Source organism: Haliaeetus leucocephalus, unplaced genomic scaffold (assembly GCF_000737465.1).
Source record: "Haliaeetus leucocephalus isolate CR32 unplaced genomic scaffold, Haliaeetus_leucocephalus-4.0 Scaffold848, whole genome shotgun sequence".
In the NCBI taxonomy this organism is placed as follows: Eukaryota; Metazoa; Chordata; class Aves; order Accipitriformes; family Accipitridae; genus Haliaeetus; species Haliaeetus leucocephalus.
Window position 1 is genome coordinate 8,885,396 of NW_010973284.1, and position 15,066 is coordinate 8,900,461.

The window sequence follows — 15,066 nt, forward strand, 5'->3', positions numbered from 1 at the left end:
TTTTTTTTAAAAAAAAAAAAAAAAAAAGAAAGAAAAAAGAAGCCTCTTTCACATTACACACTGTCTTTCCAAAAAAAAAAAAAGTTTCTTCCATCTTTTAATAAGGAGTGGTTGCTGCTGAATTTCAGATTAAGGGACATCCTGTGCCTCTACTACCCTCTATCCTTAGAATAGTTACGAAGGTACTGATCTACAGCAAACTTGCTGCTGCAGGGTGAGTGCGCAGTAGGTAAATGCTTCATGTCTGCTAACAAAGTACTAAATCATGGTTTTCTTCTGAATCTTGCTATCGAGGACATTACAAAAGCAGAGTGGGAATTCCCAGCCAAAGGCGGCCATTTCAGTTGGTAGCTAACAAGATCCTACAGACATCAAAAAATAAAAGAGGTTCCCTGCTCCAGTTACAGCAACAGCCATGGAGCTTCAAAGAGGTCACAGGTGTGGAAATTGGAGGACTCTTAATGGAGACTGAGATAAAAAGGGATTCTCTAAAGCCTTGGATGTAAGTTTCTGATCTGAAGAGTGGTGAGTAATGCGATTGCTAGGAGGTATCTTTGGCTTTGCCTGGAGCACACTAACAAGCAATCGAAACGCTTGCCCACAGCCAAACTGTTCTTTCCCTTTCCACTCTTTAGAATAATAAAAGCATTACACACAAACCCCACTGTTAATGCAACATGTGGGTAAAGTTCCAGGCTATTGTGTATAAAACTCAGTCTTAATTCCAGCAGTAATTATAGCTTGTTCCTCTCTCCCCTGTTGTATGGTGACACCACAGGAAGTGATGCAAAATTCTCTGTTTGTGCATGTGTTAACTTAGGCTGAGTGTAGGAACAGAGTCTATCTAGTCTCTTGATTTTTTTTCTTTTCCTGTCAGAGTCTCAGGTGTAATACTGTGCAAGTGGAAACTTACAGCATTTAACTTCAATGTTTTGTCTGTCTTCAGTTCTGTTAGGAGCTAGGTCTACTGCTCGTGGATATTTTGCTTCTTTTCTGTTTATAATGCATTCTGACATTTGTTTTCCTCTTTCTCTTGAGGCTGATTTTGTTCAAATTAGAGATTTCCTTGCAACACATGTTTTCTCATTTTCTAGTCTGCAGTTTTTGAGGCAATCAGCACGTTAGGCTACAAGGTCCTGCCCTTGTCTATACTTGATAGAAAAAGCATAGTGAATACCACTAAAAATTCATCATTTGCTGCCAGCTATCTGTGGTAACCTTGCTATCTCCTGTTTGAACAGAAGGGATCCAGCAATTATTGCTGAATATAAAAGAGTTTTTAGCATTGCCTTTGTATGCAGTGTGAGAAAGTCCAAGGCTTTTTATTTATGCTGGTATATTACACCATATAATTGCATCCATCTTTTGATCTGTGGTATGAATTAGTTCCATTGAAAACATGTTTTCTATTTTTAAATCAGTTGTCTTGAACTGAGTTCCTGAAACATTCTGCTTTTTGGTCTTGTTTTTGTGTAGATTTTCCATATTGTGCTGGGTTTAATATAATTGTTGACATATTGGTTTTGATTTTTTTTTTTACTGTTTTTTTTTCTCTATTTTGTATAAATCTCTTGGTGTTTTATGTTACAGTGTTGTATTTACCCAGATTGAGTATGTAAGTTATCTCATAATATCTGAGCATTTTACAGTTCAGAAACGTTTGATGGTGAAGTGCTGTTAGCCAGTGCTAGAAAGGGAGAGTGGAGGTTTGGAGGCCTTAAGTGCTGTGTTTCCATACGTGATAGAACACTGTGTTCAGCGATGGCTAGACTGGAAGCCCAGGGCTCCATCCATGGTCAGTAGGGACAGAGAAACATCTCCTTGAAACTCAGATCATAGGTGGGATGATCTCTGCAGGACCTTGTTTTTCTCCACTGATCAGCAGCAGAGTCTAAATTCTGAACGTGAGTGCATAAATTGCAAATCTGAGGTTAAATGGGATTACTGGGACCCAAGTGACTCTTTCAAGGAGTTTCATATTCTCTCTGTCTTTTCTGTTGCTCTTGTGATGCTCACAAAAATCGTGAGCTGTGCTACCAGCAAGCTAGGGCTGCTGTCCCTATACCTGAGTAGCGCTGCAGTGTTTTCTTGTGTTCCCCAACCCAAAGTCATTTGCTGTTCTCTTTTATAATGCTTGATGGTATTTTCAAGTGGTCTGTACAGCAGCTTCTGTGGTAGAGCCCTGGTCTGTGATGACGTCTCCTCTGTGTCATAAAAGGAGTAAACAAAATGGCACCTATCAAGTTTGGCAGAGCAGGAAAATGCCAGAAATTCCAAGCATTTGTTTCATGCCCCATACATTAGATGGTCCTTCTTGAGTTAAGACCCTTGCCTTGTCCTTCCCATGGTTGTAATGGGTGTTGAGACTGCATTTGTGCATGCGTTGTTCTTCCTTTGCAGTGGTTCTGCTTGGGGTGTGTGCTTGCTGGGGTTTTTTTAATCAGTTCATGTTGATTCTTATCGTCTGTTTGTATAATAGTTTGGGGTTGATGTAATCATTGTTACATGTATTTCATTAAGAGATGTATGTGTGTACTTAGGTGTTTGCATAATTCATGAAGTCAAGTATGTTCACATACCCCTTGTTAGCAGATGAGTGCATGTAGTAAGTACGTACTTCTCTTCTTTGTATCAGTGGCTCATTGGGAAAGGTGCACTGTATTTATTTGGCATGTATATATGTAAAAAACCCACAAGCCTTACCATTTATTTTCTTTCTTCTACACCCACCCTAAAAACGTAAAGAAAAACACACACTTCTGCTAGGGTTCTAGGATAGTTTATTTTTTCATTCAGCCATTAGTTTATTCGTTCAGGAGTTGTACACTGGAAAAAAATTGCATCCATTAGACAGTGAGGGCTTTATTTATGAGGGGGGTGGTGTTTCAAAGGGGAGGCTGTCAAGTCCCAAAAGAGCCTTTCATGGTGTATTCTCAGCGTGCTTCTGAGGCCACTGCTCTGCTCATCAGGAGGAGAGGCAGAAATGTGGGCTTTACAGAGCAACTGTGTGTTTCACTGGTCCCTGTGCTCACTGACGTTTATTTACATATTGGGAGAGTAAATGGGTAGAACAGATGGCAACCAGACATTTGGTGGTTCTGTTCCCGTATGCTCCTCAGGGGTCTTGCATTCAGTTTTTGCAAAAAGCTTGTCCTATAGTGAGGAGAAAAAACCCAGGAGCCTGTTCACAACTATGAAACGCTTGTTGGGTTTTTGCTGTAGTGACAGATTAAAGCATTTAGTAAAATGTGAAATAATTGCAAGGTTTGTTTTACAAGTCCAGATACTTGTTCCTCAGGATAAGTCCGTTGGTGTGTCTGTCTCTCTTTATTATTATTTCTTATTTTCACCACTGGAGTGAATGCATTTAGATTTGAAGCCAGCGACCTCTTCCTTCTACAAACTGAGTTTGAAAAGTACAGGTCTATTTTTATGAGTCTTGGATACCTTTTGGCCTTTTCTGCAAGTATTGTAACTCATTCGTGCTCTGCTAAAAATGGAGTATCTGAAAATTTTGCAGGATTTTCCAGGATATTTAATATGTGTTTCTTCACTATTTACAGTTATGAAGCAGGACATTTACTTCCATACCAAGGTGAATTTTTTTCTTACTTTCTTTGTACACACTGGAATGTTGGAGCAGGGCTGCTCCAGAGTGCTGGGCAGCTTGCTTTAGTGGTTTGGGTTGGTTGTTTTTTTTCCAGTGTGTCCATGTTGTTTGTTTTAGAGAAGCGATAATTAAAGCACTTCTCCTGGGCAAAACCGTAATATAAAATACACATTTTGAAAATATGTTAAAAGGGGCGATGCAGGTCAGGTTTTGAATGTGTAAAATTCTCAATCTGCACATTGTTCTGTTCCTTCCTGTAAAGCAGCCAGGTGTTTCTCAGGAAAGTGGGGAGAAATCAAATGAAAATTGAAGAGCTTGACCTTTTGCACAGCATGCCAAATCAGCAGCTCTAACAGTTTGTGACATGATGAATTCCAATGACTTATTGGTAAACACATGAAACTACCTAGCATTTGTAGGAGAACCTGTCAAATAATGTAAATACCAAACCTCAGTTAGTCTCACCTACAATGTGGAATCTCCTAGTATAAGATAAAGTCTGTAAAGCAAACCTTTCTATGATAAACCTTTCTGTAATACAAGGTCAATGCTGAACTAGTTCGCTTTGAACCAAGATAGTTTTCAAGAGTTAAAAGAATTACTGATCCTCTGTGAGTTAATCAACTCAGGTTTTACCAAATATTTTCTAGTGCCCTTCTTATTTAATAATGTCTCTTAAAAAGACAAAACTAGGAAGCCATGTCATGCTCTGTAGGGAGGCTTACCATAGTAAATGGTAGCACAGAAAGTGAGAATGGTAAACGTCAAGAAAGAAACACTATCTTCTTGAGACGCATTTAGAAGGTTGATCATTAACAAAAAATAAAGTGGAAACTTGCTACTTTTCTGTAGGCCATGCTGCAAAAATATTATGTTAGGATTAGTTTAAATGAAGATAATTGCCGAACTAGTAGATTTTTGGCAATATATTCCACAACCCATGTGAACCACAGAAAATTGTTTCTAAGAAAAGAGGTTTCAGCCAGAGTATATTGATAGTGTGCATGGTTAATGAAGCTGCTACGTCTCGCTCAATATGTGACAGTGTTTCTGTGATATATGCAGCAGTTCTTTTAAATACTTAGTAAGGCACTTTGGAATCCTTTGAGATCAAAATTAAATACAAGCCTGTTATTAAATAGGACCGAACTTCCTCATTTTTTTTTTTTTTATATGGGGTATTGCTGGTTTTAGGAAATGTATTTCTAAACTGAGCCCACCATCGCAGTGCAATTACTGAGTAAATCACATCCTAGATAGTCTTTGCTTTTTTTCCCCCCCAATAAAATAACATAGTTTAAATATCTTTTCCAGTGGTTTGTAGCCAGATGCAAAGTCAGCTAAAAAAGATTTCTTCAGAAAGATTTCTTTTCTACATCATTATGTAACTAAAAGTAGCTGTTGTAAATACTGCAGTATTTCATGGCAGTCTTGAAAGCCATGGCTTCTGGGTCCCAGTTCCTTCCCTTAGGAGCAGAGGATGGCAGTTTGGATGGTCACATATTCTTTATGGTCCAGAGCTGGATAAGCATTAACCAAATAACTAATTCAGTAACAGCAGGACTCAAGAAAAGTGAACTGGTAAAAACAAGTAACTATTTTTGGCAGAGTATGGCAGACCCTGTGTTTTTTAAAGTAAAGAGGAAAAAAAAAAAAAAAGAAAAAAGTTACAGAAAAAGCTATGGGTGTATTTGTTGTTGAGTCCTCAAATGCTAATCCATATGTGGTCATTTGTATCTCTGAAGGCTTTGGGTTTTTTTTCTTCTTTGGCAGACTGATGTCTTGGTGTTGAGCTGCGATCTGATCACAGATGTTGATTTATATAAAGTTGTGGATCTCTTTCGGACACATGATGCTACTCTCTCCATGCTGATGAAGAAAACTCATGAACTCACAGAAGTGGTACCAGGACAGAAAGGGAAAAAAAAGCCAGGTGTGTAGATAAGAATACATATATTTATTTATTAATAAGTGACAGAGAAACCACTGGTATGTATGATATGTTTAGTTATCAATCCCAGAGCAAAAGAAATAAAAAAGGTACAGATACCCTATTTTTCCTCACATTCCCTGGTGGGGGTGTGACTTGGTTTTTTCCAGCTCAGAATTAAGTATTAGACTCATGTAATCTTGCAGGCTCTGATCCAAAGCTTACAAGAGTTAAGGGAAAAGCTCCAGGTGACTTCAGTGAGTTTTGGATCAAACCCTAAATTTTTGTTACATATGAACATTAAAACCGTTAGGTTTTTCAAGAGTACTAAGCATCAGCCAGATTATAGCTGGGAATTTTACCACTGACTGTAGGGACCAGCGTTAGGTGGGTTACAAATACTTCTAGAAATTCTCCCCTCTCATCATATGTACTGAATTACTCTTCTGAGATCACATCCAGGAGCCTTTTGCTAGGCAAAACTCCCACTGATTTCAAGGACTTGGTTAGATGCTTATCTTGTCCCTCTTACCATAATATCTTAGTTAGTGCCTTGTAATCTTTAATGTATCTATTCACACAACACTGCTGTAAGGCAGGGCAGGGCTATTATCCCTATTTTACTTGTATGCTAAAAGTACTAAATACCATACAGTTGTTCCCATACCATACCTCTCATTTTCTTTTAATGATATCTGTTAAATTGCTGAGGCTTGATTATTGCTAGCTTAGTGGGTCCTGGTCCATGATTAAAGCTCAGAGGCATTACAGTAATACGAATAAGAAAGCGCAGCTTCAAACTGTTTGAGAGAGGAGTGAAATGCCAGCCAACAGTTGGACTACGTGTGTGTCTGAAAGTGGAGGAAATGTGTTTTTAAAAGAAAGCTCCATGAAAAGATTTTCTGGAGCAAAGTGTAAGATTAGTAGGGCTGAAAGCATTTAGGACTTGGACTCTCAAACAGCTCTAAACCCCCCTGTTTTTGAAAAGGCAATCTAAATGATAATGGCACATAAAACATTGTCAAGAACACTACTACAGCCACAGAGTTGAGCATTCAGGAGGTACAAACTAACAGGTCCGTGGTTACACATCATAGAGCTGCCCAGTACACAAGCTTTGAGCACACAGGTTGGGGGTGAGGAGGTCTGTGAGGATAAACAAGATCATCTGAAGACTCTTCACAAATATAAACACATCAGGTTGCACATGCATTCTTAATTTGCTTGTTTTTTAATGTTTGTGTGCTTGACTTTGTAGCATAACTCTTCCTACATGACTTGTTAAAATTTGTGTGTGATTTCTCAGAACTGTAAAAGACCAAACTTGAAAACATTAAAATTCCATTATGTGGAAGTGTTTTGACACCCACAGTGTTTTTCTGTGGGGCTGGATGCTAAGGTCTCTCACTCAAAACTACTTTACTTGAGCTGTCATGGATAGCACCAATAAGTTGTTTTCTATGAACTGCCTCAGATGAGACATGAACCCTACCAGACCTTTTTCAGTCATTTGCTAAAAGCAGGGGAGTGCTGAGACAGGAATTTTGGGTTCTTCTTCAGGTTCTGGAGAGGGGCAGTACATTTTAGGGAGCACCAGACCCTCCTGCCTTTCATTCCTGCTTGACTGCACGCACCCTGTTGCTGTCAACATTGTCCTAGCTCATCCCTATCTCTCTTTGCATGCTGGCTTCTTGCCACCACCAGCCTCCATTCTTGTTCTCTTTGCTTAGTCTCTTCCTTCAAGGATCCTTGTCAAGAGTCCAGCTTCTCTTTCTCATATATTACTCTTTTCTTTCACTACCAGTTCCACTTCTCATCTTGACCTGCTTCATTTATATGCCCATAGTCTCCCCTTCTTCCCCTTCCCCTTCCCCGTGGTCCAGTGTCCTTTCACAGACAGCCCCAGTTTCCACCACTTTTCAGGGACTACTTTCTCCCCCTTCCACCCTGTCTTGCAGAGTCCACATTTTTTATGCTTTTCTTTCCCCTCACCCTTGTGAGCTTATGAGTTTTATTTCCTTGTAAAAAACAGGTTGCAGAAACACAACAAATTAAGCTCTTTCTGATGGAGCAGTCATCACAGTGTGGCTGTGGAGCCTCATGAATTATGTGCTTTGCTCGTACCACCTGATGATACTTTAGATGACACCTGCTATTTGATCAGTTCTAGGAGCTGAGAAATTGAAACAACTCTCCCTTAAGAATAAAATATGCAGAAATTTTTGCAGCAAAAATAGAAGTCTTGAAAGAGCACGTGAAACTGCAGTTTTTCAAAGGTTTATAGTGGAGTCAGATGGCAAAAAGTACGCTCCTGATACGTAGGTCAGCAGTGCTTACTGAATGTCCTGCTGCTTCTGTGAAGAACTGGAATATCAGAGCTTTTCAAGGGGAGGGCCACCTAACCATTGAAGCTTAGGCTAAACACTTTTTTATTTTCTTTAGCCTTAGAAGCAGCTGAAGTCTTTTCGCTGAAGTTTTCCAAATGTTCCTCTTAAGGCAGGCACCTGGCATTGGAAATTCGTCCCAAACAGTTAAAATTTGATTAAGCTTATAAGCAACTGAAGACAAGATATTAACGTGGAATGTTAGGCAGCTTTTCATAGTATGTGGCACTATTAGCTCCTTCTCTAAATCATGACATATATATTTCTATGTACTTGTACTGTACTTTTCAAGTGTTAGTATTAAGAAATGGATCCTTAGTCCTGACAAGCCACTAGATATATTTGCAGCTTTATTTATTGTTTCACTGTTCCTACAAATTCATTCATTTTTTTGAGAAGAAGCAACAAGGATTTTATTTCACATATGTCATGGAATCCAATACAAGTTGTTGCTTTCAGGATATTACTGAACATTCAAGAACTGTGATATAAGGAACGATTTTTAAATCAGCATGAAGTGCAGTATTAAGCAGCTATAAATTCATACTGATGGTTTCCTGAAATGCTTGACGTAAATCAGCTGCCAGCTACAGAGTGAAGTTCATTGGCTTTTATATTTAGGGGATCATATATTGACAATAATCATCTCATTGGCTTTTTTAATTGATCAATAAGAGGCATGGCAATAATAATAAAAAAAAAAGTAAAGTGCTAGTGAATGGTAGTAACCCAAATAAACAGTGTTAGGAATTCAGACACCCAGAATGGAGCCATGTGCTTAAAGATGACCTGCAAGGGATTGAGTGGAAAAGAGTGTCTGAACCTTTCTATGTATAAAGAAAGGCAGAAAAGATGGGGATGGTGACTCTTTCCTGCTTGTTTTTCTTGTCTTGAAAGCAGCAGGCATGTCATCACTGGTATTCCCTGTGTTTGCCAGAAGACCTCTTGGTGGTCTTGCAGGCTGCATCGTGTGAATTCTCTCCCTTTAATTGAAAGGGTGGGGATACTGAATCTTTAACAAAGGTGTCTTTTTCCCAAGTGTCAATTAATTATGTTTGATTAAAAAGCATTTTAGAAAATCTGACTGAAAATTATTTCTTCTCATCACTGAATTGTTCAACTTCCATTTTCTTGTGATGTCATGATTTCTTTAGGTCATTAAAGCCCTTGAAATTGATGGGGATCTAATTTCTAAGGTAACTAATAAATTGCAATAACTGTGTCAAATCCTTATTTATCTATTGTGAGGAGGCAAAACACATCCTGCATTCCATGTTTATACTTTAAATGATTTTTTAGTTACCATCACTGCAACTTTAACATTTTTCTCATACTTCCCCTGCAGGGATTTTTGTAAACTAGTTATGTATTTGTTCTTCCATTTATTTTTTTCCTCACTAAGTAATGCTAGTGTGATTTGAAGCAGCACTCTTGTATCTCTGGATAATTGATTTTAGTAATAAGTTTTGTCTTTTCTAAATTACAGAAGTAATGCTATTTATTGCCAGTGTACAGGGAAAAACTTGACCTGGCATCCACCACAAAAAAAAAAAAAAAAATAGCACTCTCACATGATTTCACTGTGTGTTTCTTACCTATCCACACAAGCAAGAGAAACCGGTTTGGTGGCAGTCATGTACCTGGTCCCATTTTCATCAAGTTTTCTTTTTCCCTTTTTGTTATTGCATAGACCTTTGCTACAGCAGTTTAATATGTTATGTTACTGTAGGAACAGTCAGGAGATGGGTAGCCGTGGTCTGAACTTTGAGAGAAGTGTTGGTACCTTCACACAGGAATATCGGTCACTGTTGTGTTTCTAGCCTATCAGGAGTCCCCAGTTCGGTGGCAGTGGCAATGGTTGATTAGCCCCTACTCTCAAACTTCATTGCCCTCCTTAGCATGAAAATCAGCACTGCTTTCAAGACTTATTTCTAAGTTTTTACAGCAAGTGAGCTTTATCCTAATTGTACTTAATTTGTCATAGTGTTACGTGTTCAGGCCCATTTTTGTACTACTTTGCTGTATGATTAATTTCAGAGAAGGGATGGGGGGATTTCTGAAGACAGTATGCTTGATCACTTGGATCAAAGACTGCCAATAGGAGAACTTTCAACAGCTGTGTAGATTTTATTGTGTTTTGATAGTGGTTATTGCTATGGTAACTCCGAAGGAACAGGTAAAAGTAAAATAAGGGATGGGGCTGAACTGGGGAAAACAGGGTTAAAAATAGTTTGGCTGAGAAAAGATCTTAGAGAATTAATTACTTATGGAGCATGCTGTTACTCCAGTGTGGTTAAAAGCTTAGAATTTAGGAGATTGAATATTTGCCAGTTTGGCCCAAAATAATAGTATTTAGTGGGAGAGAGGAGGTTTTTGTTAGAACTGTACCATGGCATTCTTGTACAGCCTGTGTTCCTGTAACGATCAGTGTATCGTTGCCACCAGAGTGATGGCTCATGCTACAAAGTGCAAGTTAGAATAAGCTGCCACCACTGTATTCAGATGCTGTGGAAAACTGTTCAGAAACAAATGCTTTACATTTCAGTAGACCAAAGTCACTATTGATGCACAGTTACTGATTGCAGGAGATGGGAACTGCCACAATAATATATGTGACTATTACGTATTCTCTTGGTTGGCAGTTTTATAAAGAGATACTTAAACCAAGTTAACCCACCCAGAAACATCAGTGGTAGGAGTCTTAGAATCTATACCTTTATGTGTGTGTGTATGTGATTTAGGTTTTCTATTGCTATCAGTATTTATCTGAAATAGGAGATCAGTTGCAAAGTAGTTAATGTCTCAACTGAAATCATAATCCTCTCCAGACCACCTAATTCTAATGTGGAGTGATTTATGATGAGGAAGAAGCAGTTGGATTTTGAAGAACTCTCTGCTTGCCTGGGGTTTGTTGTTGTGTAAATTCAGGTAGCAGGTTTTGGGTTTGGTTTTTTTTTTTTTTTCTTTAAAAGAAAAAAAAAGAAAAGAGAGAGAGAAGGAAAGCACAGCTCAGGATGGAGTGTTGCATGTCAGGACCTGTAGTTGGCATCTTCATAAAAAGGATGCAAAAACCTTGCAGGGCCAGTGTTTTGAATGTCGTGATATATATCAGCTACCCTGACTGAAAAGAAGTTAATAAATATTGTGGGTAACTTTTGCAAATTCATTGATTTGCTGGGTTAGTCTGAAACCTAGTATTTCGTATTTTGGGAGTGGTTGGTGGTCCTATTTGTCTTTCCAGCCTGCATTAAGACAGCATTATATAATGACTGTGTTTGATTTTTCTACTTCAGTGGAGCAGCGTGACTTCATTGGCGTGGATGACACAGGAAAAAGATTGCTCTTCATGGCTAATGAAGCTGATTTGGATGAAGAACTTGTCATTAAAAGATCCATCCTTCAGAAGTAAGCTTATGAGTCCTTGTAATAGAAACTGAACTTGGGATGGGGGAAAATAACTGTGGACTAGGAGTGATGGTTAAAGACAAAGTAGGATGAGAACGGAAGAGGAAAAGCAGCTTTTGCAATATTCAGGGAACAGTATTTTATTATGCATTACATCATTACAACCAGTTGATAGGCTTGTCTGATACCTCTATTGTGAAAAATTCCAGGGAAAGAAAAGGAATGGGTGGAAAGGTAACTCTCCTTGAAATGGAGCCAATATTGCTATAGTTCAGATACAGTTTAGAGTCAGAGATTTGGAAGTGGTAGGCCTATGTCCATAAATGAAATGCTAGTCTCACTGGCTAAGTCCCAAATGGATTTACAGAGGATCCGAGAGAGGATCTCAGGATTTCATGACGCTTTTCTGCATATAAGGCACAAAACCTCAGCTGTCTTTCCAGGCCCAAAAAGATTCATTAGAGGATCTGTGTTATATCCACCATTAAACTGCACTGGGGACTTGGATGAATTTATTAAATACAGCAGAGTAGCTGAGCTTCCTGCAGCAACTGAGCTTCCTGCACAGCGTAATTCATATCCATTAGTAGAAGAAGGAAAGATAGCTTGTTGCTCTTTACGCTCTTCTGTACAGTGATTTTAGTTTTCTCAGGCACACACTGTCTGATGTGTTCTGTGGAAAGCTCTGCTGGCCTCTTGAGAGGCCAGCCTTTGTAGTCTGTCCCAGGCTGACAGTCAGACTTTCACCTCTGTGAGATTAGACACCTGTGGGGCAGCCATCTGAGAACTGGGAAATTCATCCATGTGGACCTTGTAAGTCAAGGATGCGGACATCTGAGGTCTGCTCTCAGATAAATCTCTTCTGTGAAAATGTGTCTGGTGTATGCTGCAGGCCACAGCTAGGTGTAATCTTTCCTTGAACAGCCTGCTACCAGATGCGAGGGAGATGCTGTGTGCCCATGGAAAGATGACCCCTCTTCTGCCAGAGTTTAAGGATTACCCTAGAAGGAAGGTGGTCAAGAGTGAGCCCTGTTAACTGCTGTGATGGAGAGAGCCTGTCCCAGCATGTTCCCACTGGCTCTTTCTTGGGTTTTTGTTGGACATGGCAGGGACCAAGCTGCAGGTAAGCCTTCTGTGCATACACTGCAGCTGATCTGCATAGTGTAGGAAATTCAGCACTGTTGCATGCTGTGTTTTTGTGCAAACAAAGACTAATAGATCTATTTTGGGCTAGGAAGGAATATTTTATCTACTTTTAGTGATAGACTTGTCTTTATGGCTTTCTCCTAGCACTGGTGGGTGGCTATGGTATAATGACTTAGAAATTGCTGTAACATGTGTGATCTTAGTTGACCTCTGATTTTACAGGTTCATCTAACCAGAGGATTGTCATTCCTGTTACCCTACAGCTAAATTAATCAGGCTTTATCCTGCAGGCCAAACTTTGCCTTCAGGAACACCTGTTCAGTTACATTGTCTTCAGCAGATTTTCTTGAGCGTAACTGTTTGGGATTTGGTACATGTAGTGATGGTAATATATAGATGGGATAAAAATCTGTATGTGTCCCTGTCTTTCTTACATTTCCATATGCACAGGTATGAAAGCTAATGTATAGAGTTAGCCACCCTCCAAGTAAAGCCCACAGATGATGGGATAGTCTGGAAGCATAAGGAGAGAAGATCTGCTAAGTGTTAAAAAGAAGAAAAAAAAATTAAGACAAAGATGCTTTGAAGCATCAGGCAGAAGCACTGGGCCAGTATCCACCTGGGTGAGCCTCTGACATCTGAAACTGGCTGCTGTGGAGGCACATGCGCTCTCTTGGTTTTACAGCTGCCATCTTGGAGAAGCTCTGAGGGAAGCAAAATATTATATGGAAATTGTCAAATATTTTCAAATGAGGCAATTCTAGGGTAGCAACAACTGTGGGAGCTCTAGGAAGACAAAGTGTTGGCAGCTAATGATGTTTTAACCACCGTGTTGTCTAGACCTGCTCAAGCTCTGACTTTCTCATGTGAGAAACAAAAGCAACGCTTAAAAAGATCTTTGAAGTTGTCTTTTTTTTTTTTTTATACATCATAGTAAAGTAAGGAGAGGGGGAAAAAAAAAAAAAAGAGCAAGCCCGATCTCGTTTTCTTCGTGGATCACTTGAAGTGACTGATTTTCAGCTACCATGTTGGCCGTTTCTTGATCTCTGGATTTTGTTTTGATGAAACAACAGACTTTGTGGCAAGATGGGAGAATTTCCAGTACACTCATTCATTCCTCTGTAAAATACAATAGACATCTTGAGGGGGTTGCTTTTGTTTGTTTTGCTTTTAATGTCTCTTTAAAGGGCTATAGTGGTCTTGTGACATGAACTCTAGAATTCCTTCAGTGCTTGTTTTGCTCTTCAGATCCTTTTCTTTTTCTGTTTTCTTTTTTCCCTCCCTTTTTGAGGAGGCGCATGGAAGGAGGGACAGGGAAAGAGTGGTGAAAGGAATGGGAAGAGGGAAGATGAACTTTTCTTTAAAGCTAAGAATCTTGTTACTGGTAAAAATCTAGATCCCATACCGAAATGGTTCAAAGGACCTTTGGCTTCCCCTCCTCACAGGAGGGAAGTTGTGTTGACAAAACATCCAAAGCTGTAGAACGCTAATTTAAATCCTTGAAGAAAAACCTTTTTCCTGACCTTTGCCTTCTTCCTATCATTGGATTTCACGCTCTTCACTTTCCTGCCATAAAAGAGCAGCTGGTGGGGAGGGACAGGGGAAAACACACATTCTCTTGAGTACCTGTTGAGTATTAAATATTTATTTGCTCTTGACTCAGATATTTTGTAATAAAGAAAGTGTTACAGAATGAAACGTTTTAATAGGATTTCTAAGTTCATGGTGTAACCTGTTATTCTCTTTCTCAGTTTGGTTAGGATTTCTTTTCCAGATTTGCTGTTTTGATTTGTTTTGGGGTTTTGAGAGTTGTGGATAGCCATTTTAGTTTTGAGAATGCCTCTCGTTGTTACACCACAGAAAGGAGTCTGGATTTTGCTCCTTTGCTTGCCAGAGCAAATCTGGCAAAGCTTTCCATTCAGCTGTTAAAATTGTCCTTTTTTTCTTTTCTTTTTTTTTTTTCTTGTGCTGTTAATTACCCTAATAACAAGTCCCACAGGTAGCATCCTCCCTCCAGTAAACAAGTGCAAAACAGTATCAAATACATCCATCCAGGCGTGTTTTGGTGTGCATCAGGATGGGCCAGGAGACAAATTTATTGGTGGTGCCTAGAGAGACTAATGCTGCTGGGGAAAGCATTTTCAAGGAAATGGTTCCCTGTTTGAGTAATGAGAGCTTATAAAAAGCCATGAACAGCCTGTGCATGTCATTCACTTTGGCAAATAGCTGCAAGATGAGATACTAGAATGAAAGAAATACAGTTTGGGGAAGTTTTGGAGCCAGCTTAGGGGCCTTTGAAGAGAAAAAAATAAAGTTATGTGCTCATCCCTGGAGCCTGGTTTTGCCGGTGACATCTCTCTGAGTTGGGTCTTGGCAGGATGAAGGAGTGAGGAAATGATGAGAATTCCATAGATGCTGCCTTTGCTTTCGGAGGGGGCAAAAGTATTTGTTTTCAAAGCACGATTACAATGGACAGGGAGCGTTTTGCTCCACCTCTGATATTTATGGTCATGCAAAGTGAGACAGTAAAAGACACCTGTTGGAGCAGGTCTAAATTTGGAGCATTTCCTTTCAAGATCTTGTGGGCTGTG

The 15,066-nt window shown here is 39.3% G+C and overlaps 1 protein-coding gene across 2 annotated transcripts in view; it reads left to right on the plus strand.

Annotated features, from left to right (window-relative positions):
- Positions 1-15,066, plus strand: part of EIF2B3 (eukaryotic translation initiation factor 2B, subunit 3 gamma, 58kDa) — a 104,479-nt gene that overhangs the window by 16,007 nt on the left and 73,406 nt on the right. For both annotated transcript variants that reach the window (XM_010582471.1, XM_010582472.1), the window contains exons 4-5: positions 5,384-5,543; positions 11,218-11,329. In XM_010582471.1, coding sequence (XP_010580773.1) covers positions 5,384-5,543; positions 11,218-11,329 — 272 coding nt within the window. The remainder of the gene's footprint in view (positions 1-5,383; positions 5,544-11,217; positions 11,330-15,066) is intronic.